Source organism: Protomyctophum parallelum (assembly GCF_964188405.1).
Source record: "Protomyctophum parallelum genome assembly, chromosome: 1".
NCBI lineage: Eukaryota > Metazoa > Chordata > Actinopteri > Myctophiformes > Myctophidae > Protomyctophum > Protomyctophum parallelum.
Window position 1 is genome coordinate 26,963,448 of NC_139697.1, and position 21,532 is coordinate 26,984,979.

The following is a 21,532-nucleotide window of genomic DNA, read 5'->3' on the forward strand; positions in this document are numbered from 1 at the left end:
ACACACACACACACACACACACACACACACACACACACACACACACACACACACTCACACACACGCACGCGTGCACATACACGTGCACCCACCCCACACATAAACGTACACCCCCCCCAGGCACACACACAATACCCCACGCATCAGTCACATGCACGCGCGCGCACACACACACACACACACACACACTCACACACACACGCCACCCGGCCCCACACACACCATACCCCAAACATCAGTCTCACACACACACACACACACACACACACACACACACACATATACACACACACACACACACACACACACACACACACACACACACACACACACAGTACACACTCCAAAACCATGAAACCAAAGGTTAAACATGAAACAATGGCCCGATTGAGAGAGGGCTGTCTCTAATCTGGGCTCCTTTGGCTCTGGGGGGATTTAAGAAAGCCATTTGGAATTTGAATATTTTCACCTAAGAGTCGCGTGGCATAACTCCTGTTTCCTTGGGTTACACCCCACTACTCCCAGACTATTTAAAGTAGGGGCTTCTCCCTCCATGCCTCAGTCAGTCTAGACCGCTGCAACGTCTCTCTCTCTCCCTCTCTCTCTCTCATCCACCCACTGAAGAACGAAAACAAACGTGTGAAGTGAGCACGCTGTTGTTGAACTAAACGCATCATCATGTCTGTGGAAATTATCTGTGTGATCCTGTTCATTATCTCATCGGTGAGTTTATTCTATTTATAATACTTCAATCAAAAATCTTTTAATTTGACTGCATGGTAATTGTTTGTGTTGTGCGAAATCTGCGAATGTTGTATCAGCTAGCAGCACTGCAGTCTGCATGCAGTCATGTTGTTTACTAAAGTGAAGATGAAGATAAACAACTATAAATGTCTTTATTTTAAGTGGAGATTTTTTTGGGACGAAATGTGCATTTCTGTAAATATTCAAAGGATGTGGTCGATCATATATTGTTGGAGTTGGAGAAAGAATCGAGCGCTAGATAAAAAGTGTCAGGCTGTTGCAACAGTTCTGAGATTTCATGTTGAAATCGTAGATTATCCTACTTATTGTAGGGTAGCGGATAATTAGAGGAATAAAACCCTGTACAGCATGCAGTTAATAATTAACTACATTAGTTGAAGAGAGAACAGTATTATGCCATTATAAATCAACCCCAGCCTCGTTTTATTAACCTCAAAACTTATTTTAAAGAACATGTGTATTGAACGGGAACATATCTTGTAGCCTATTATGATAACAAGTAATGTTGACATCGTTCTTATTAAGTGCAAATCCTAGATGTTGTTGTTTGACCCATAGAAGTCTTGTGGTCTAATGTCGCCATCTCGTGGTAGTCGTAGGCTATAGTTTTATGCCTGCAAGAAAATATCGCGTGTTAGACAACTACTATGTAGTACATCTGTGATCATATACGGTAAAGCTCATATGACATATGCTCACAAACAGAAAAGCAAATCATATTACTCAAACAAAACAAAAACAATTCTTCTGTCTATGTGTGTGTAGACAATGGCCCAGGACTGCTCCCAGCCCTGTGCCTGCCCGACAGACTCTCCTCCCTGCCCGTACGGGACCAGCCTGGTCCTGGACGGCTGTGGGTGCTGTAAGGTGTGTTCCAGACAGCTGGGGGAACCCTGCTCCCTCCTGGAGCCCTGCGACCACCACAGGGACCTATACTGTGACTACTCAGTGCTGAGCGACACAGAGACGGGCATCTGCATGGGTGAGTTGACTTCTATATAGGTACAATGAACTGTCTTTGATTTGATTCATATAGGCAATAGGCAGCTATATTACATATAGCTCAGGAATGTGACCAATTTGGTTATGGGCTTATTGATGGGGCTGAATAAGAAAAAAGCTATCGTTTGATATTGATTGATTGAAATATTTATTGACAGTTTGCAGAATTACAGTACATTTCAAGCACAACTACAATACAAAGACTGTTAACTGTGAGTGGACGTCCCAATAAAGCATTACACATGTTTAGTTTACAAGAGAGTCCACATTGTTCAAATCATCAAAAAATATGGTCTGTGAAGCTCTACTGTTAGATTTATTTAGGGTATGTATACAGGTACATGTGGAAGGCTCTTACCGACGATCACAATTTGACAATGAATGAAAGAGGTTTATGTCTCAACAGTGAAAGTATATATTCTCTCTCTCTCTCTCTCTCTCTCTCTCTCATTCTCTCTCTCTCCATGCAGCCCAAGAGGGCCAGACGTGTGATCTGGGAGGGGTGATCTACCGCAGCGGGGAGACATTCCAGCCCAGCTGCAAGCACCACTGCGTCTGCATGAACGGCGAGATCGGCTGCGTGCCCACCTGCGCCAGCGACGTGCGGCTGCCTTCGCCCGACTGCCCGTACCCGCGGCGCATCCAGATCCCCGGGAAGTGCTGTGAGGAGTGGGTATGTGACCAGACGCCTCAGGACAACCCCTACCAGTCTGCCATGGCTGGTGAGTTGATGATGCATGCTCCCCCTGTCTTAACCCCATAATGTTGTGCTGTGAAAGAATATATATTCAAAGATTTGCGACACATTTTTGCGATTTAAAAAAAATAACAGACCTACGTGCTCGTAGCGTGGTACTCGGTGCCGCGCTATGAGCTTGTAGATCTGCTATTTTTCAATAGCTAAAGTATAACATAATGCCACCAAAAGAGGTTCCCGCCCAAAAGATTTCCCAAGTCCTTCTGTTTTCCTTTGTTTCTTCCATCGCCTAAAAGGGATAGTTCACAATTTTTTAACTTAAGCTGTATGAAATACTTGCCATTAATATAGTGGTTGCAACTGTATTAATTGATTGCCTGTGGCTGTGGTGGGAGTTCTGCTCTGGTTTTGGTGAAATATTAAGTAGTTCCGGTCATTTTGTGTGTGTGTAGGGGGGGGGGGGGGCACTGGGGCCACGCATTAAAAGTAAATTAATCCACAAAACTAGCGTCATTTGTATTGTTGACCTATTTCTAAAATATTAGCGCAACTTTCATTCAACTTTGCCCCCTCAATCACGTTGCACTATTTAGGCCTACCATAAAGTTGCACTATATGATAGAAATAGGTCAACAATACAAATGCTAGTTTTGTGAATTAATTTACTTTCAATGCGTGGCCCCTGGCCTGTGCCCCCCACAAAATGACCCAAACTACTTAATATACCAAATATAATATACCAGAGCAGAGGGTTGGCGGAGGGTGTGTAGAGCCCAGGATCACATTAGATAATTGACACAGGGGTGAAAAATGGGTCACAAAATTGTGGGATAAATTTTTTTTTTAAAAAAGAAAGAAAAGCACGTGTGCTTTCTCTGGATGCCTTTAAGTTTAGGCAGTGGATGCTCAGCTTACAGCTATATATATATAACCTAAATCAAATACCACCGAAGTGGAAAAAGCAGCATTCCAAAATTCCTTTCTCAGAGCACATTTAAAAAAAGCCAATCTACAAGCACACAACACGTCGCAGTGTGCTGTGAGCTTGTAGATCGGCAACTTTGGAAATTTGACATGCCCAAAATTGGAATGCCAGGTTGACTGTCTTTTCTTTAACTTGCTCTCATCAATGCAAAAACACTCCTCAACTCACTCATGCTCTCTCTCTCTCTCTCTCTCTCTCTCCATCATCCTCATTCCTCATCCTTCATTTCACCACTTTCTTGTCTCCTCAAACACCTCACCCTCCTTTGACCTCCTGAACCAGGAGTCTCTCGGATTCACCCCTTGACCTCCTCCTCTTCTTCTCCCTCCTCCCCCGGCTCAGTCTTCAGACAGGTGCCGGCCCACGGGCACGCCGTCGCCCCCGAGAGCCCCCGGGACAACTGCATCGTCCAGACCACGGAGTGGAGCGAGTGCTCGGCCTCCTGTGGCATGGGCATGTCCTCGCGCGTCACCAACGACAACGAGCGCTGCCAGCTGGAGAGGCAGACTCGCATCTGCATGATCCGGCCGTGCCACGTGGAGCAGGAGAAGGACATCAAGGTGGGCGCATGTTCAGCTGTATAGCCTACTGGTGGAACAACGTAGACGTACAGATCCCGCAGTAGTAGTGTGTACAGTATGTGTACTGTACAGTAAAGGTCGCTGCACACTGGACGCATTTTCGGGATTTTTAGCTGCGTTTTTCCGCCAGTTTTCCGAAAAACGTGTCCAGTGAGCAACCACCTTACAGCAGTGATTCCTAACTGTTTTCATTTCAAGGATATGCATTAGGCCAGGAACCCAGATTTGATACTTTAAAAAATATATATATATCTGCTACACCAATCTACTATTACAATCTTCCTGAAATAGATTTACAGACTCTGAGATTTAGAGACCTGTACGTGTCCATTTGGTTCCTAGCTATCAGTAATTTAGCTGGGGACCCCTAACCCCCCCTCCAGGATCCCTGGGGCTCCCTGGACTCCATGTTGAGAAGCAGTGCAGTTATTGTACATGGTAGTCATGGAGACCATAGGAGGATAATGAAGCTAGGCATAACCAACCATGCTTTTAAAAGACATTTCCAAGAAAATGGGAAAAAATGTAAGAAAACTAAAGAACAGTTCTAATTGCTGATTTTCAGATTTTCTAAATGAATGCATTAGGGAAAGTCAGTGGCTCAAGAGTTTCGGAAATCATAAGGTTCCCTGTTTGATCCAGCTCCTCCTGGCATCTTGTCCATTTTGGGGCGGAACAGACATTTTTAGAATCTGATCTCAGGTCAGAATGGGTTAAACAAGACACTGGACACTGCCTCCAATCAGCAAAGCTAGAACCTTGCTGTCAGTGTGCGAATTGTTTAAAGGCATACATTGTAAAGTGCTTTTGAGTGGTCAGGACGGAGTCTATATAATCGACATATAAATGCAGTCCAACTTACCACATTACCAGTTATGTACACATTACATACAAGAAGTGTAGCCGGCTCGTGCACTAGTGACGCTGAACCCTGTGCTTTTGATTCAAAACAGAGGGGTAAGAAGTGCGTGCGGACGCCCAAGATGCAGCGCGGCATGCGCTTCGAGCTCTCGGGCTGCACCAGCACCAGGGTCTACAAGCCCAAGTTCTGCGGCGTGTGCACGGACAACCGCTGCTGCACGCCGCACACCACCGTCACCGGCGAGGTGGAGTTCCGCTGCCCGGAGGGGGACGTCTTCAGGAAGAAGATGATGTTCATCAAGACGTGCTCCTGCCACCACGACTGTCCCCGCGACAACGACATCTTCCTGGCGTCCAACACGCGGAGGATGATCGGAGACTATGACAACGATATGTGAAGGAAGGGGAGGCTCGTTGGCTGTACTTACACGCACAGTACGCACGCACGCACGCACGCACGCACACACACACACACACACACACACACACACACACAGTGACATAGTCCCATTGCCCCACCAATCCGCAGGGGTAAACATTCGTCGGCAGCTTTCTGAATGGTGGGACCCCATCTCCTCTGCATAGCTACGCTATGCCCACGACCAGCCTAGTTTAAGGAGTGGAAGAACAATGTGTGATTGATCCATGACACGAGGTGGTAGAGCATGAAAAGAAACATTCTTTACTTCATCTTATTTTTATTCTGTTTTTTTTTTTTACTTTCGGCTGATGTTTAATATTGAACGCGCAGCTCTAAAGTCACCTGACCAGCCGGTCTACCAGTAACAGTGTTACTGGTCTACCAGTAACAGATCTAACAGGTCTACCAGTAACAGTGTGCACGGAGATGCTGTATGGTGGTCGCAACGCACTGAGGACTCAAAGAATGGACACTTTTCTGATAGGGAGCAGGGGACGCGGTGTATTTTGAATTCTCCACGCGGCGTGCCGTAGGGACGCATCGTGGAGAAGCACTGCCAAGTTAGCCTACCGCCGAAGACAAAAGGCCGCACTGAGGCGCCTCCCATAGCAAACTAAAATGTCCACACTTTGACATGAAATGTTAGAAAATGACATTTTGACAACACATTGTTTGTTAAAAAAAAACCCATGAAAGACTATGACGATACAGAAATCCTAAGGATGTGTATTCTCTATCTACATTTAGTGTTTTCATGTTTTGACAATGACCTGCCTATATCTTTAATCACTAAGTCATCTCAGTTGTTGGAGGTGAAATGTTGACCACTGATCATTGTAATTCAGTCAAGTTCATTGGATTTCACATCGACAGTCTGTTTTTATTTCGGTTTGACCCTTTTTATATAAAGCCTGACAGTATGGTCAAAGACCAGAAAACACAAAGGAAAATGTTATCCAAAACAATCACACGTAATGTGGCTTTACTAAAGAAGTGCTGTTAGTTATAATGTTTACTTATTATTTAAAAAAGAAAACCTAAACTAAAAAAAAGGTAGCACAGGCAATTGGGCATTTGACGAATACACCATGTGTAAATACTGTAAGACTGTGTACAGTTTTGTACTATAATTTATGTAACTATTGTTTAAACAGTGTTTTAGTTGTATTACTGTATCATATTGTTTTTTCACTGTAACCACCTGGCTCAGATACAAGTGAGTTATTGTTTGTTGCACTTTTGTTTTTGTCCGTTTCCAATAAAGAAAGTATATTTTTATAGATAACACTGGATGTTCCTTTTGCTTAAAATAGTAACACTGGGTAAAGGTGGGCGTGAACGTCGTCGGTTGTCACAGTAACCCAGGTCTAAAAAAAGCAGCTGTGAATTTTAAATATAGTTACACGGTAGCAGCACATCTCATCTGTAGAGCAGAAATGGAAATGTGGAACTAAAAATAACAGAAACTAATCCCATTAAATGAAGAATGACTCCTGGCTCTGAAAGCAGTAGAACACACGATGGAAACCAGGGACGTGCAGACTAGAGAGTGTTAGAGGGGCAGGGGCTGAAATCCCGTAAGCGTGTTGTGAGCTTGTAGATCAGCTATTTTCGGGGCGCAACCCAGCACTCTTTAGCTAGTGGAGATGTGGTGTAACGACATGGATTTCTAAACATATTTGTTCAACGCAAAATGCTGCGTTCAAAGTTTAGGAGATTTCGGAAAAAAGCAATTCTCCCGAATGGCATGACATGGAAAGGAGTGGCATTTGCATTACATTCACATAGGAAATGTTGCATTCATTGTCTGGAGAGGGCAGTTGTTTTACAGAAGGGTAAAAGAGCAGGGGCTGAAGCCCCCTTTGATGTCTACGTGTGCACGTCCCTGATGGAAACAACAGTCTGCATGTAGTTTCTTTTTTTTTTCTTTTTTATGACAAGGCAAAATAATAAAGCAATGCCAGTATTTCGACATCACCACGCCCAGAGAGAAAGTGACGTATGAAGCTGATGAAGATCTTTATTTCATGGGGGATTTCATTTTCTCCTTCCTCTCTGATGTGATGGAAATTAAATGTCACGTTCTGTTACAAAGGACAGAGGGCTAACGATTAAGCGCCACATGAAATGAGAGAGCTTTGAAAAGCTGGTGCAGTGTAAGCCTACGGCTGGCTAGGCTGTCTGTGTTGTGGAATATAATGCACGCCAGCCAGCCCCTGCCTGCTGCAGCTCTCTGCTTATCAGTTGCAGTGGCTTGCAGGCAGGCAGGCAGCCAGTTCTGGGTAGCTAATCTGCAGAATGGGTGTATCTCTGACTGCAGCTCAAGACTCTTATCTCCAGCAGCAGATTATCACAAGTGTGTGTGTGTGTGTGTGTGGGGGGGGGGATTCTACACACACACACACACACACACACACACACACACACACACGCGCGCACACAACACAGGCTGATTCCGCATTATTTCCTCTTTGCATGCATATTATGCAGCACAATGGACACATGTTTGTTGTGGTGGTGGCCATGAATGTGTGTGTGTGTGTGTGTGTGTGTGTGTGTGTGTGTGTGTGTGTGTAAATACTCAAGTGTGTGAATGTGTGTGTGTGTGTGTGTGTGTGTGTGTGTGTGTGTGTGTGTGTGTGTGTGTGTGTGTGTGTGTGTGTGTGTGTGTGTGTGTGTGTGTGTGTGTGTGTGTGTGTGTGTGCGTGCGTGCGCGCGTGCAAATCATGGAACCACCCCTACTTGCAATGCAGCATTTTCAGATAGTTATAAGAAGTGTTGCACTGGAAAGGAACATTAATTTTCATGACACATGCACACACAATCGCATGCATGCACGCACGCACGCACACACACGCACACACACACACACACACACACACACACACACACACACACACACGCACGCACGTACTCACGCGCGCGCGCGCGCGCACACACACACACACACACACACACACACACACACTGCCCTGTTTCTTGCACACCTGGACCTCTGAATCTTGTCTGGCAGGAATTATCTATGGTAATATTTGAGTTCACATTTTCAGCAACTATGCAGAAATATGTGACCATCTGCTATACACCAGTATCCTCATTCAGCATTATGTAGCCTACTTCTGTATTTACGATACTGAAGAATAATGCACTTATAATCATACACTGTATACTGTGCATTATTTACAGTAGGAAGTACAGTAATCTGGCAATTACATTATGTACAATTTCTGTGAGTACCCGGTCCCTAGCTACTCCCTACAGTCCCTACTACTACTTAGCTAGAGGCCGGTATAAATTATTTAAACAAAAATGGCCCAAATCTGTCTGAGAAAAGTCTGTGAAAACAGTGAAAGACAGCCAAACCTAAAATGATACACTATCTGTGTAGCCTAGGCCTATTAAGCTTCAAGTCACTTTCAACTGTAGCATCTCTAGGCTAGTATTTCAATACATGCCCTGCCCCGATTAGATGGCTTCTCCACAGCAAGAGGGGGCTATTTCATCCCAAACCATATATCCGATGTGATGATATCCTTAGGTGAACCTGACTGAAGTCCCACTCCTATAATCTGGAAAATTAAAGGAACAAAGACAGAGAGAAAGACAAGAGAGAAACAATAGATATTTGGATTAAGTTTACACCTTATTAATGTCGTGTGTGACATGACATGTAAGGGCGATTATTATTATTTCTAATGGAAGCCCATATCCTACACAGCCCTACCTGAGTGAGTTCACATCACTTGCGTAACGGTTTAGCGCGCCGCGCTCCAATCGCGTTCCTCCAGAGGCGGGCGAACCACCAGAACACAGCTGGAGTCAGATGAGATGAGTGGAGCTGCTCTCCTCTCCTCTCCTCACCACGGAGGAATGGTGACGTTTTTTTGTTTTGTTTTGTTTTGTTTTCTCAGACGAATGAATGATCATGATGAAGGCTGACTGTGTCGGGGAGATCGGAGGAAAGGCGAAACAGAAGAACTCCCCCCCTCACCACCACCACCACCCGCATGAAACGGCGAAGCGCATATTATTATTATTATTTCCATGAAGAGGAGGGTCGTTCATCCGTGCTGCTGTCAGACTCATCCTCTCAGGTACACTGATCTTGTCAACCCAAATGTCTGTCTGTCAGTCAGCGGCGTTTATTCTGCACTAGTAGAAAGAAACATTTAGGTTTTTTGATCTGCTATTGAGATCTGGTGCAATATGTTGCTTGATAGCCTTTTGGGGGGTTTTGTGTGTCGAGGTGGGGTGGTGGTGGGCATTTGTTCCAGGCATTTATAGTGCAGACTCTTTCCATGTAGTTTTGTCTCTTGTATTGTAGGCTATAGCAGTTGTTTGTCAGGTGCACACACACGCGTGGCACTAAATGGAGATAATCAAGTGAACTAAGGAGCAGCTTGTTGGTGGATTAGTTGAAGTGGTCATAGCATTCTTCTACTGCATCAGAGGGAGCTATATCCAATACATAGGCTACTAGCTCTCTAAACAGATAAACTGGAGTTGTTGTTGTTGTCATCTCTTACATAAGGTGTTGGAATCGTTTGCCAGCTAGCTGTCACCAAAACAAATGGCTTTATAGGCCCAGGAATGATAATGCACTACTCTGCACAGCTGTGACCTGTCAGGCACATTATAGCACACTTGAACTGCACACACGTGTGCAAACGCTTCCCCACTTTTCTGCAAAGGCAAGCCTTTTTCTGCTTTGCTATCAAGTCAGACAGAACATTAAATGTTTCTTGGTGGTGATGATAGCAGCAGTGTGATCCACTCTCAAAAGGAGGGTCGAAGAGGCCCCACTTAAGTAACTCTCTGTAGGCTGACACTGAGGCGAGGTTAGGCTGACACTGGCAAGAAATTACAACTCTTTTTTCCCCCCACTCTCCTAAACACCTTTTATCCTGTGTCAGCATCTCTCTTGTTCTGGAACTTAAGGGCAGCAAAAGCTTCATCTTTGAAAGTGGGTGTGGGGGTAGCCATGGTTCACATGACGCTTGTACAGTCATGTTTCAGGGCTAGTGTCGGGGCGGACTTACTGAGAAACTGAGTGTATTTTGTGGAAGTTACCACAATTTACAATTTTGGCATAATTTAGCAGACACTCTTTCCAGAGCGATTTACAATTAACACATGGTAATACATCAAATACATAGAAATAGTCATCAAGGATGCCACAGATGCGTGTATATGGTAATAATGATGATGTGGTGGTACAGTACGTGACGACAGTGGTGATGATGATGATAATGATGATTAACAATCATGAGTCATGTGTGTGAGTCAGACCAGAACCAGAAGTAGGTCATTTGACATTTTGTCAATCTTTCATGGTCAAATTATACCTTTGAGTGGAACACTGAAAAACCTCTATTTCAGTGGTTCTCAAACTATTTGATGTCAAGGAAGGACCCCCAGAATTATATGTATTTGGTCGTGGACACCCAACTGAAAATATGTTGTTCCAGGGACCTCCCCAGAAGGAGAAGGAGTTAAAAACGTCTGCTCTGAAAGAATATATATTCCAAATTTGCACCACATTTTCACGATTAAATCTACAAGCTCGTAGTGCGGCATTCGGTGCCGGGCTACTGGAGCAAAGTTAAGGTGAGAGTGCTGAGATGGGAGGCACTGGCAGTATAGGTAGATTTGCAAAGTTAAGTCTCAGGTGAAAGTGCTGAGATCATGGGAGGCACTGGCAGTAGGTATAGATTTGCATCTGACGTAATGAAAGATGAGCTACCTGTCTTTTACCGTCATGGGAATTACAGTAGATTCCATTCCAGAGGACATTAAATATTGAACAGTGGATGTGTGTGACGGTGTGATAAGGGAGAGAGAGGAGTGTGAAAGTTCAGTATATTTATAGTGAGGTTGTCCCACAAGCTTCTTGTCTTCTTTGCAACGTGATTAAGCAGGTTAAAGTTAGATCCTCTAACGAGATGGGACTTGAGCTTGGTGTGCGCAATCGTCGTGGCAGGAATATCTCATTAACAGTATCTGTCTTTTCTGTCTTAAGCAGCCCTCGCACACAGTCATCAGGGAACTTTTTGAAGTACGAAGAACACACACGCACACACACACACACTCACACACACACACACACACACACGCGCGCGCGCGCACACACACGCACACATGAGCGTCCTCATTTAACACCTGTGTTAGTGTGTTAAGTTCATAGTTTTGATCTCACACTTTGACCAAACTGTGCACAATGCTAACAGTGTTTCTGCTCTTCCCTCATGCCACTGTGTGACCTGGATGTGTGTCCAACTGTCCATGCCTGTCCATACCGGCTGCCGGGGACCCCCTGATGTTTGGTGAGTACCCTGTTTTTGAGTGGTGCAACCACTGCTATAGACGGCTATGTGTGTGTACTGTGTGTCCCTGTGTCAGAGCACGGAAGTAGCATATTGTCACCACCAAGTGTCACTGTTGTGCAGCCTAACACACAGAGGGAGGGAGAAGGAGAGAGGAAGAAAGTACACAAGAGTGAGGAAAGAGAGAGAAAGATGGAGAGGATAGGTAGAACAAGTGTGATGTATCTAGAGAGGGAGTCTACTTACACACTACACAGACTGTGCTGAGGTGGACTCGGGACTTTAGATTATATATATTATATTTATAATTATACCTGCTTCACAATGGAAACGGGGATCTTCAATTGTTTAACATACAACACTACACTATACTGTACCTAAAGTACAGTACATCCGAGTGGATTAGTGCTGCCTGTGACATCACCATGAAGCTTCATATTTCATACAATATATCAACTTAACCTAAACCAATGCAGATGTTTTTCCTTGACGCTGCCCATCATAATTTGGACCACAAATTAGCACTCTTCTTCACGTTGCCCTCTGGTGGCGAGGAGGGATTCATATATAATCAGGTTATCGCTGAATCGTCTGGCCGTTGTATTTAGCTGGAGACTGTGAGTTTGTTTGGAGATGATATGTCTGTCTGGTGTCTTTCTGCTGCGGTTCTAAACAGCTTCAGCCCAGACGGTGTCTGTGGGTTCACAGCAACTTATCACTCCTGTCAGGCAGCGTTTGGACTCTAGGCACACTGAGCCCCACTGATAAATAGCCATGGGGTTATTGAGATCAAACTCCAACTAAAATGCGTATGAGTACCATCTTGGAAAATGAGCTGTACAGATACTGTTACAGCTCACGATGGCCATCTGTTTTTAACCCATTTAGACCTGAGGACGATTCTACAAATGTCAAATGCCTTCTAAATCATGACAGCTTTTCAGCTTGTAGATCTGCTATTTTTTTTTTTTTCAACAGCTAAAGTTTAAAATAATGGTTAAAACACCAAAAGCCGGGGTTCCCGCCCAAAATGGGTTAAAATGTTCCAAGCTGCAGCAAATTGCAATGCTATAACAAACTATATAAACTGAAGAAGTTGTCATGATGTTGTGTGGTTTTGGAAAGACGCCATGCAGTCACGCCACCACGTGTGACTGTCTTTATCTCCACAGAACACTCTGTGACCTGCGTTAAATGACGTTAGGGGAACTCTCTAGTGAGACAAGATGCTTGAGTTTGTATTGCTGTTGCACTGCGGTAGTATTTTGAACTGTCGCTTTTGTTTGTTGGTTGTGAAGGCCTCATGCTTGATAGCCTCATTTGTTTCGCTGATTGCTTTAGTCTCACACGGCTGGTTCTTTCCTCACACGTAATTAATTACACTTTGTTTTTGTGCTTTTGTTTAGTTGAGCCAAACCCATATATTGGCCATTATTATTTTTGTTATTTTTCAATTATGCAGCCAATGTGTCCGGATTACAACTCAATAAGGCATAAGTACTGAGGTTTAGTTTTATGTACACAGTACCCCTATTAAAAAGTTGCAAAAGACACCAGGTTTATTTTTCTGCTGGTTTGGCATGTTGGAGAGGAAGGAGACAGATCCGTTCAGGTTGTATGCAGCGCGGTGCTGTCCCCGGTACTGAATGGAGCATAGGAGAGTTAGACAGAACACATCACTTCGGTTCAGTCTTGCTTGCTTTTTGTGGTTGTGAATTTCCCATATAGTGCTTTTTCCAGTGTAGCAGGAAAGTAAAGTTTCAGTCAACAAGAGACAGAGAGAGAGAGAGAGAGAGAGGGAGATGGTGAACAACCTGATCATCGTCTTTTATTTAAAAAAAAAAATGAAACATCTGTTTATTATGATATTTGGTTTACAGGCATTTCAGGAACGTATATTCAGTAAATCACAGATTGAAAAAATAGCAAAAACATACAAAAACACAAACTAATCAAGAGACAAAACACATCTGTCTTTTATTACTTGATGACTCTGATTCTGTTGGCTATTAATATTGTTGATTTAATCAGTCATCTCTCAGTGCTTAGAATCATTCATAAAGTTGGTTGTTTTGTTGATTTGTAGCAGATCTTTTTGTAGATTGTTCTGTCAGTGGTTAGAAAGGAATCAATCATAACTGATAACTGTTGCGTTTAGTCAGTCATATCCCAGTGGTTAAAATCATCCGTTTTCATTGTGCAATTGACCAAAGCCATGTATTCTAATTTAACTGAGATAATTTTGAGAAACAAGATCATATTGAGAGTGACTGAGCACTAGGGACATGGTTCATAATCTGCAATCCAAAGACGGAACAAGATCAGCAATCATGTATCTGTTCATCCACTCTATAGCAGCACCAGCAGCACATCTTACATCGAGGACTGTTTGAAGATAACGGTTTGGGTTGCATACTGTACCACCTGAGCTGTGTGTATGTGTCAATGTGAGACTGGTATACAAAATGAACAGCACATACTGTCCCTTAATTCACACAACACAAGACATCAGAGGGAAATCTGGACATGAGTTTACTGATCTGAACTCACTCTTTGTGGGCACTAACAGAGGAACTTTGTGCATGCCTACTGTACGTACCTGCCTGCTACTTCTGAGAGAAATGGAAAGCTCCTGTTGTATGAGTCAAGGGATGTTGTGTTCTGTGGATTGCATTGGAAAATGAGCATAATTGCAAAGTAGCACGTCCTACATACAGTATATATCATACATCAATTCACTATATTGCTACCTGCAGGATGACGAGTGCAGAAATAGGTTAGCAGGATGATAACCTATACTGTTTAATTACATAACAACATTTGACCCCTCACCATTTTTAACTGCCCCCCTCACTAACTTCATCCTGGCTGGCACCAGCCTGACTGACTAGATTAGAACAATAATTGTTCCCAGTGGAAATGTCCTTTTTCCACATGATTTTATTTACCTCTGACGAGCAGACAACATACGCGTTCCGGCTAGTAGGCCTTCCTCAGCATAGGCCTTCCTGACAACGCTGAGGAAGGCCTACTAGGCTGAAACGCGTCAGAGGTAAATAAATAAAATCATGTGGAAAAAGGACATTATATTGAGTGCTGGCATTTTTTTCATTCTATGTTGCATTATCGAGCCTCGCACCTAGAAGGATTTTCTCTAAACCTGGAGTGTTGCGGGTTGTCTGCCTCGGCAGTACTCTTCTCTTCTCTGCTTGTTATCCATCCTACTATATGATTAACTAGTCACTGCCTAGACAGCTATAATTCCATGGACACCAGGTGAAGCCTGGCTGGTAGGACGGAAAACTGTCAGTAACTACTACAGGCCCTGGGGAAGGAAAATGGAAAGAGCAGAGCCATGGCGTGATGTGTGAGCTGTAGTTGTGAGTCTGTCCAGCAGGCGGCAGCAGAGGGTTAAAGAATCAGAAATGGATGAACAGGTGGTCTCCAAGCCATACATGATGGGATTAGCGCCATCAGCATCATGGAACGTCTACACATGGTGGAGACCCTGCAGTGAGAGTCAGAGGAGACCAGTCAGTCTGCTTATTATGTGATAGCGTAGTGTAGTTGGCTTATTTTGGCTTGTTTCCTAATGTTTGTTTTAGATTATTATTGTTTTTTTTCTGTCTTTCCCCTTTTAATTTATTATTTTTGTAAATGGGGAGAGAGATGGGGGGGGGGGGGGGGGGGGGCCCTGCCTGTGGCACACTGCCAGACTGGATTACCAGCCAAGCTGCCTGGACTGCTGAGCCATGGCCCAGGCCAATGTTTAAACCAGTGGTTTTTAAACCGCAGAGCTGCCAGCCACCTGAAAATAGTTTGTGATTTGTGTTGTTAGGCCCGGACTGCTATGCCAGCGGTCCAGGCACCTATAGCCTATAGGCTACAATGCAACGCGTTGTCTTTTCTGCTTGTCACTCCTCATCTCTCTCCCAGTTTCCTGTGAGGCCTATACTGTCCTGGCTGTCAATAATAAAGCCAAAGGCATAGTTTATTAAATAGTAATGTCTAAAAACAGTGATATGTACAGGTATGTACGTAGTACTGTATGTAGTAGTATGTAAAATTAAAACTATATATATATTAAGGGTTAAAGCTATAGTTTCTGGGTTAGTGATTGTTTGTTTTTCCAGTGTATTCATAATGATATAGCATTCAGCTCTTCAACCGATCCCATGTGTGTGTGTTGTGTATCTAATGTGTACACAATGCACAGTGATGCATGCGGAACACTACCAACCCTCTGTGATTAAATAAAGACAAACCCCATGAACACAATCATCATTGATTTAGTATGCATGCTTACACAAATGTTTTGCATGCATACATATTTTTATTTATTTAACCAGTAAAAACACATTGAGACTGAGTCTCTTTTACAAATGGGGAACTGGCCAAGAGGCAGAAATAAAAATACATTTCAACACTAAATCATAAATGCCACATTTTGGAACGGCAAATAAAACATCCATAATACACCTCAAAGTACCTCAAAGAAATACAACACATCACCAAAGTCCTAATCTTTTAGTAGCAAGGCAAAATACACAATATACAAAATATAAACATAAATAATAAATATATAGGCATGAACATAGGCCAGTACATATCCTCCAAACATGTGCAGATGTTGAACTGTACATCTAAGATGATCCTTTTAGTATAGTAGATGACAATTCACAATTTACAATTTAGACATTATACAGAGTGAAAGTGCAAGATTGCAGTAAATGGCATGAACCCTATAAGGGGGGCTTCTCTGTAGAAGAGGGGTACTAATTGGCACCTCAGGGGTGTAACTGATCCCCCCCCCCCTGGTCTCCTCTCAGCCATGACAGCCTTGTATAAACCTCACACCATGGACTGAGGCGTCATGACTCTACTCTGCAGTGTTGTTTTTGGCAGCAAATTTCAGTTTTTACTTTAGTTCAGTCATAGTCTTTGGAATAAAACTTAATTTTGTTTTAGTCAAATTTTAGTCACCTGGAATGTTTTAGTGTAATAGTCTAGTTTTAGTCGACTAAATATCATAAGATTTTAGTCGACTAAATCTGCAGTTCATTTAGTCAGCGGGCCTCGATGCCGTCGTAATGGCTCATTTTACACTAGCCGATCTACAAGCTCACAACACGACGCGTTGTGAGCTTGTAGATCTGCTATTTTCAGCAAGCAACCAAGTGTAAAACTAGAAAAAGTGCCCTTCTGGGCACAGGTCTCCACCAGGATTTCTTCCTCAGCCTAGTGGGAATATGCGTGCACAGTTTCATCGCAATCGGACGCTGCGTTGAGGAGTTGTGGCGATTTGTACAAAGCGGGCTACTCCTGAAAACTGTAGGAGCCAATCGTGGCCAATCAGGATGGAATATGAGAAATCAAACAAACCTGCCTTGATCACATGACTATGGAGATCATGTGTACCGATTTGCGTGAAATTTGGATAAAATCTGAAGGAGTAATAATAGAAAATGTGTTTTACATATGTCGGCCTCCTGGTGGCGCTATAAAGAGCAGATGTGAAAAATTCCAGGCAAAGGTTTTTCCTTGGCCTCTAGGGAGTTGGCATACAAAGTTATCCACAGATCCGTGCAGTTAGAGGTAAAAACACTTTTCGGCCAGTTATAGCGCCACCTTGAGGCTGAGTTGAAATTGTTGATGTGGCATTTTGTCCTCGGCCTAGTGGGAATGTGGGTGCACAATTTCACGGAAATCACGCGATGTGTTCATGATTTGCAGCATTTTGTTTGAAACTGAGCACTCCTGTGAACTTTGGAAGCCAATCTTAACCAATCAGGATGGAGTGTGAGAAATCTGAAAGACCGGTTTCGTTGAATGGCTCTAGAGAGACTGTGTACCAATTTGCGTGATGTTTGGACAAAATCTGTAGGTGTACTGTGCAAAAACTTGTTTTGCACAAAGTGGCCTCCTGGTGGCGCTATAACAGGCCGTTCTGGAAAGTTTGGGGCAGAGGTTCATCGTTGGCATCCAGGGAGTGTGTGTGCAAAATTTGGCATCGACCGGGTTAACGGTGGCCGAGATTAGCTGTTCACGGACACACGGACACACACACGGACGGACGGACACGCGGACGGACGGAGTGCAAAACATACTCTCCCCACATGCCTTCGGCCTGGTGGAGACAATGACTTATACTGGATCTCTTGTCCACTAGTCCCTTCCTAACATTTTAGTCTAGTTTCTATCTGTTGACAAATTTGTCAATACATTTAGCTTAGTTTTAGTCATAATAGCTTAGTTTTCATTTAGTTTCTTTCTGTGGAAAAAGGTAGTCGATGAACATTTTTCGTCGTAGTTTTAGTCGACAAAAACAACACTGCTACTCTGTTGTGTGATCCACATCTGGTCCGTTCACATTGTCTGACCTAACCTAAACTTTATTGAGTTTCAGTCAACACAGAGATTTCATAAAGTAGTAAGTAACCAAAGTATAGAGAGTATATGTGAAAATAGCACCACACTAAAAGTGCTGTGTGAAGAATCTGTTTTGGGGTGAATCGTGACAACTAATTATTATTATTACTATTATCTGTGTAGTGCACAGCACTGGTTCTCGGTGTGGGGTTTGGGGACCCCCAGGGGTCCTTTGGGGGGGAGGGGTTCCAGAGGGTCCTCAGCTAAATGATTGATAGTTAGGAGCCAAGTGGACCCTTACAAGTCTCAGAGAGAGTACGAATTTGGCTCCATGTGTATACAATCTCAGATTTGTATAGTAACACAGGATTTTACAGGATTGTATATTGGGGTCCCAGAGATCAAAATTATATCAATGAGGGTTCTGTGGCCTAATGCATATCAAACTGTGGATCCTTAATTGACGTTAAAAGCTGCTGTACAGAGGCCTTCAACGAGCTCGTTAGTGCAGTCATGCTTTCACCAAGGTAAAGGTATATTGTAATATTGGCAGTGGGGTAATTGAGTGGAAGTGACGGGACTTACTTGAGTAATTCAAAAAACACATGCTCGGCTACAGACCAGAATCCAACATGTCGATAGAGGTGGGAGAGAGAGAGCAGCATGCAGATTGTTCTGGAACATTTCATTAGATATAGTAGTTTATCAAACACAGGATAAAAGATGCAAGTTCCATCTTATTTCATTAAGATATAGTAGCCTATATTACACAGGGAAACTGTGAGGCTTGAGGTGTGTGTGCGTGCGTCAGTGCACGCACGTGTAGTGTACACACTGCAGCGAGTGTGCGCAATGCATGGAGCTAGGGAAATACAATATGTTTTTTCCTTCTTCTCCTTGCTCATTTGTGCACTGTGTGCGTGTTCTGTTCGGGTGCATGTTAAGTGCATGTATTAGTGGCCTTCTGCTTGTCTCTGCTCCTCTCCAGGGAATGTGTCTGCCTCGTGTTGTCATCTCACATCACCAGACGGTCTAGCTGTGCACCTGCTCCTTAAACCGGGGGGGTTGTTGGGGGTCACCAGGAAGGGTGGTGGTGGGAGGTGGAAGACAGAAGAGAGGTGGGGGGAGGGGAGGGGGGGCTGGCTGAGTGTCTGAAAATGCATGAGTGCCTTTGTGTTATGATGGGGGAAGGAGCCAAGGAGGTGTTTCTGTAGGGATTGTGTGAGTGTGCGTTTTTGTGAATCAAAGAGTGAGAGAGTGAGAGAGAAAGACAGGGAGAGAATGAGAGAGAGAGAGAGGTGGGGGTGGGTGCCTGACTGCCTGTCACATGCTAGTAATAGTGTGGTAAAAGCAACACAAACCTGACTGTAAAGATTGCTGAGTGCACAGAAACTGATCCATTGTGTTTCAAGCAGACCGTTCCCCTCCCCTGAGAACAACATGGCTAAAAGTGGCTTAGATATGCCAATTAAAGCCACACTGTTGTATCCTCAGAGACCCATGCCCTGTTCAAATCTCTCTAAACTCATACCAATTGCCCTGGCCGGTAGCTAGCTTGGTTTAGCAATCTTCCACCTTAGTCTGAAAACCCATCTCTTCAGACTCCATCATGGCCTGTAGCACTTGCCCTATAGCCCTGACATTTTTATGTAGACTTGGATAGCATTTGTATGTAGATTTATAGCATTTGTATGTAGACATAGCACTATAAAGTATACATGCATTATATAGATATTCTACTATTACGTTCTTAGCTTGCGTATGATTTTTGATAACTACTTTTTATGTATGATGTATTGCCATGCTTTTTGTTCTTGCTTAATCGCTCTGGATTAAGAGCGTCTGCTAAATGCGTAAATTGTAAATTGTAAGTGGTACCCGCACAACGTTACTCCCGGCCGTGGTAGCAACCGTATAGCATCCTCTCCAGGTCACGATGCTTTTGTTGCCTGAGCGGTATTTATTATTAAGGAGCTCTACTAGCTTGACTTGTTCACCACCAAACCACGCCGTTTTTCATGATGCGCAGGAAGGAAAGGAAGACATGCAAAATATAGGTCTGCATGGTGCATTGCATTACATAAGAAGTGCAACAGTCTTTTATGCACTATAAAGTGCATGTTGTTATAAATGACCAGACCTCAGTTTCAATGTAATCCACTTTCTCTTCAGGACGGGGCAATATTTCAAAATATTGTATATATGGTTATACTTTAGCTATTGAAAGCTCATAAGAGCTTACAAGAAAATGTAAGCTCTCTTACAAGAAAATGTAGCGCACATCTGAATATATATGTTCTTTTCAGAGCGAACACTTTTTACTCAAATCTTTGATTCTGGAAAAACATATTTTCAGATGGGAGTCCACGGCCAAATAGGCTACAGATAAATTCTGGGGGTCCTTGACATGAAAAATACCACTGATATAGAAAAAGAAACATGAATTAGAAGATATTTGTAGAATCTGGTGTCAGTCCTAAATGGTTTAAGCAAAAAACTAACAAAAGGGAACATATGTTTCCATTCACTCCATCAATGGGAAATGGACACATAGATTTCCATTGCATGGGATGGGGACACATTTTCTGTCTCCTTGGTAACGTCGCTGCCTAGTGCAGCAGCCTTGGCGCTTGCTGTCGAACAGCAGCTCTGTGCAACGTGATTGGATTAGCCCGGTCCCAGCACGTCGCCCATTGGCTGCTGCTATAAATACAACACAGCCTCTTGAAGGGAGTCCCCCCACTAGCTCTCTACTATACCTAGGCATGGATTTTTTTCCCTCCCCTTTCTGATAGATTGGATAACACACACACACACACACACACACACACACACATGGACTTAATGCTACTTTGTGAAACTGTGACGCTTATTCCATAAAGGATTGTATTTATTGTTTTTGCATCTTAATGAAATAGAGAGCCAAAATAAGGTAAGTCCAAATGACGCTCCGCTCCATCGCGGCCAGATGGGTGTTATGTGTTATTATTGTACAGCGATGATGAGAAATGTGTTGACATTTTTTTTACATTCGGCGCCATTTGCAGACATGCAGTCCCTTTAAAACGGCAGGTGCGTCTTTCTACCGCCGCCCCTTTATTTTATTGTTGGAGGTTCGAATAGAAATATTTCTACGATATTTTGGATATTGGCTACCGTACATAATTGTGATCTTTTTGATTAAACATCTATATGTCGTGCGCGGTGAAGATTTATATATATATATATATTTGGAATGATATGAATTATGAAGGAATCTTTATTCACACTGTGCTGTCTGTGTTAGATCATATTGGCTATCAACAGTGAATATATAGCGAGCAGAAACAAACCCAACAAAAGAACGCTATATATATGTTAAACAGTACTGGCGCTTATTGCTAGATCTGGTCTGGTGCATTGGTATAAATTGCGCGGACGCAAACAATTTGCCTACTGATTAAAATAAATAAATAATGTGCGCAGTGTGTGCGCTTTTTGATGTCATTGTTGCCACCAGGACAACACAACAGCCTGGCGACGAATCTT

General features: G+C 43.4%; 3 protein-coding genes across 7 annotated transcripts in view; 2 read left to right on the plus strand and 1 right to left on the minus strand.

Annotated features, from left to right (window-relative positions):
• The window catches only part of LOC310865165 (uncharacterized protein), a 468,188-nt gene that overhangs the window by 28,623 nt on the left and 418,033 nt on the right, over positions 1-21,532 (minus strand). The gene's annotated exons all lie outside the window — the stretch shown is intronic.
• On the plus strand, positions 551-6,597 carry ccn2b (cellular communication network factor 2b). Of its 2 annotated transcripts, none has more exons than XM_083762869.1 (5): positions 551-723; positions 1,531-1,747; positions 2,238-2,489; positions 3,732-4,009; positions 4,984-6,597. In XM_083762869.1, exons 1-5 carry the CDS (start codon positions 679-681, stop codon positions 5,287-5,289), a joined length of 1,098 nt encoding a protein of 365 aa, XP_083618995.1. In that variant the 5' UTR covers positions 551-678; the 3' UTR covers positions 5,290-6,597. The 2 variants fall into 2 exon arrangements, with proteins under 2 accessions (XP_083618995.1, XP_083618996.1); XM_083762870.1 differs by having other exon boundaries at positions 3,792-4,009.
• The window catches only part of epb41a (erythrocyte membrane protein band 4.1a), a 79,752-nt gene continuing 69,833 nt past the window's right edge, over positions 11,614-21,532 (plus strand). For all 4 annotated transcript variants that reach the window (XM_083764134.1, XM_083764133.1, XM_083764135.1 and 1 more), the window contains exon 1: positions 11,614-11,635. In XM_083764134.1, coding sequence (XP_083620260.1) covers positions 11,629-11,635 — 7 coding nt within the window. In that variant the 5' untranslated portion in view covers positions 11,614-11,628. The remainder of the gene's footprint in view (positions 11,636-21,532) is intronic.

Coding starts and splice junctions, on each gene's coding strand:
- ccn2b (XM_083762869.1), top strand. CDS start 679: ATGTCTGTGGAAATTATCTGTGTGATCCTGTTCATTATCTCATCG. Junction 724..1,530: donor TCCTGTTCATTATCTCATCG/GTGAGTTTATTC, acceptor ATGTGTGTGTAG/ACAATGGCCCAGGACTGCTC. Junction 2,490..3,731: donor CTACCAGTCTGCCATGGCTG/GTGAGTTGATGA, acceptor CTCCTGAACCAG/GAGTCTCTCGGATTCACCCC.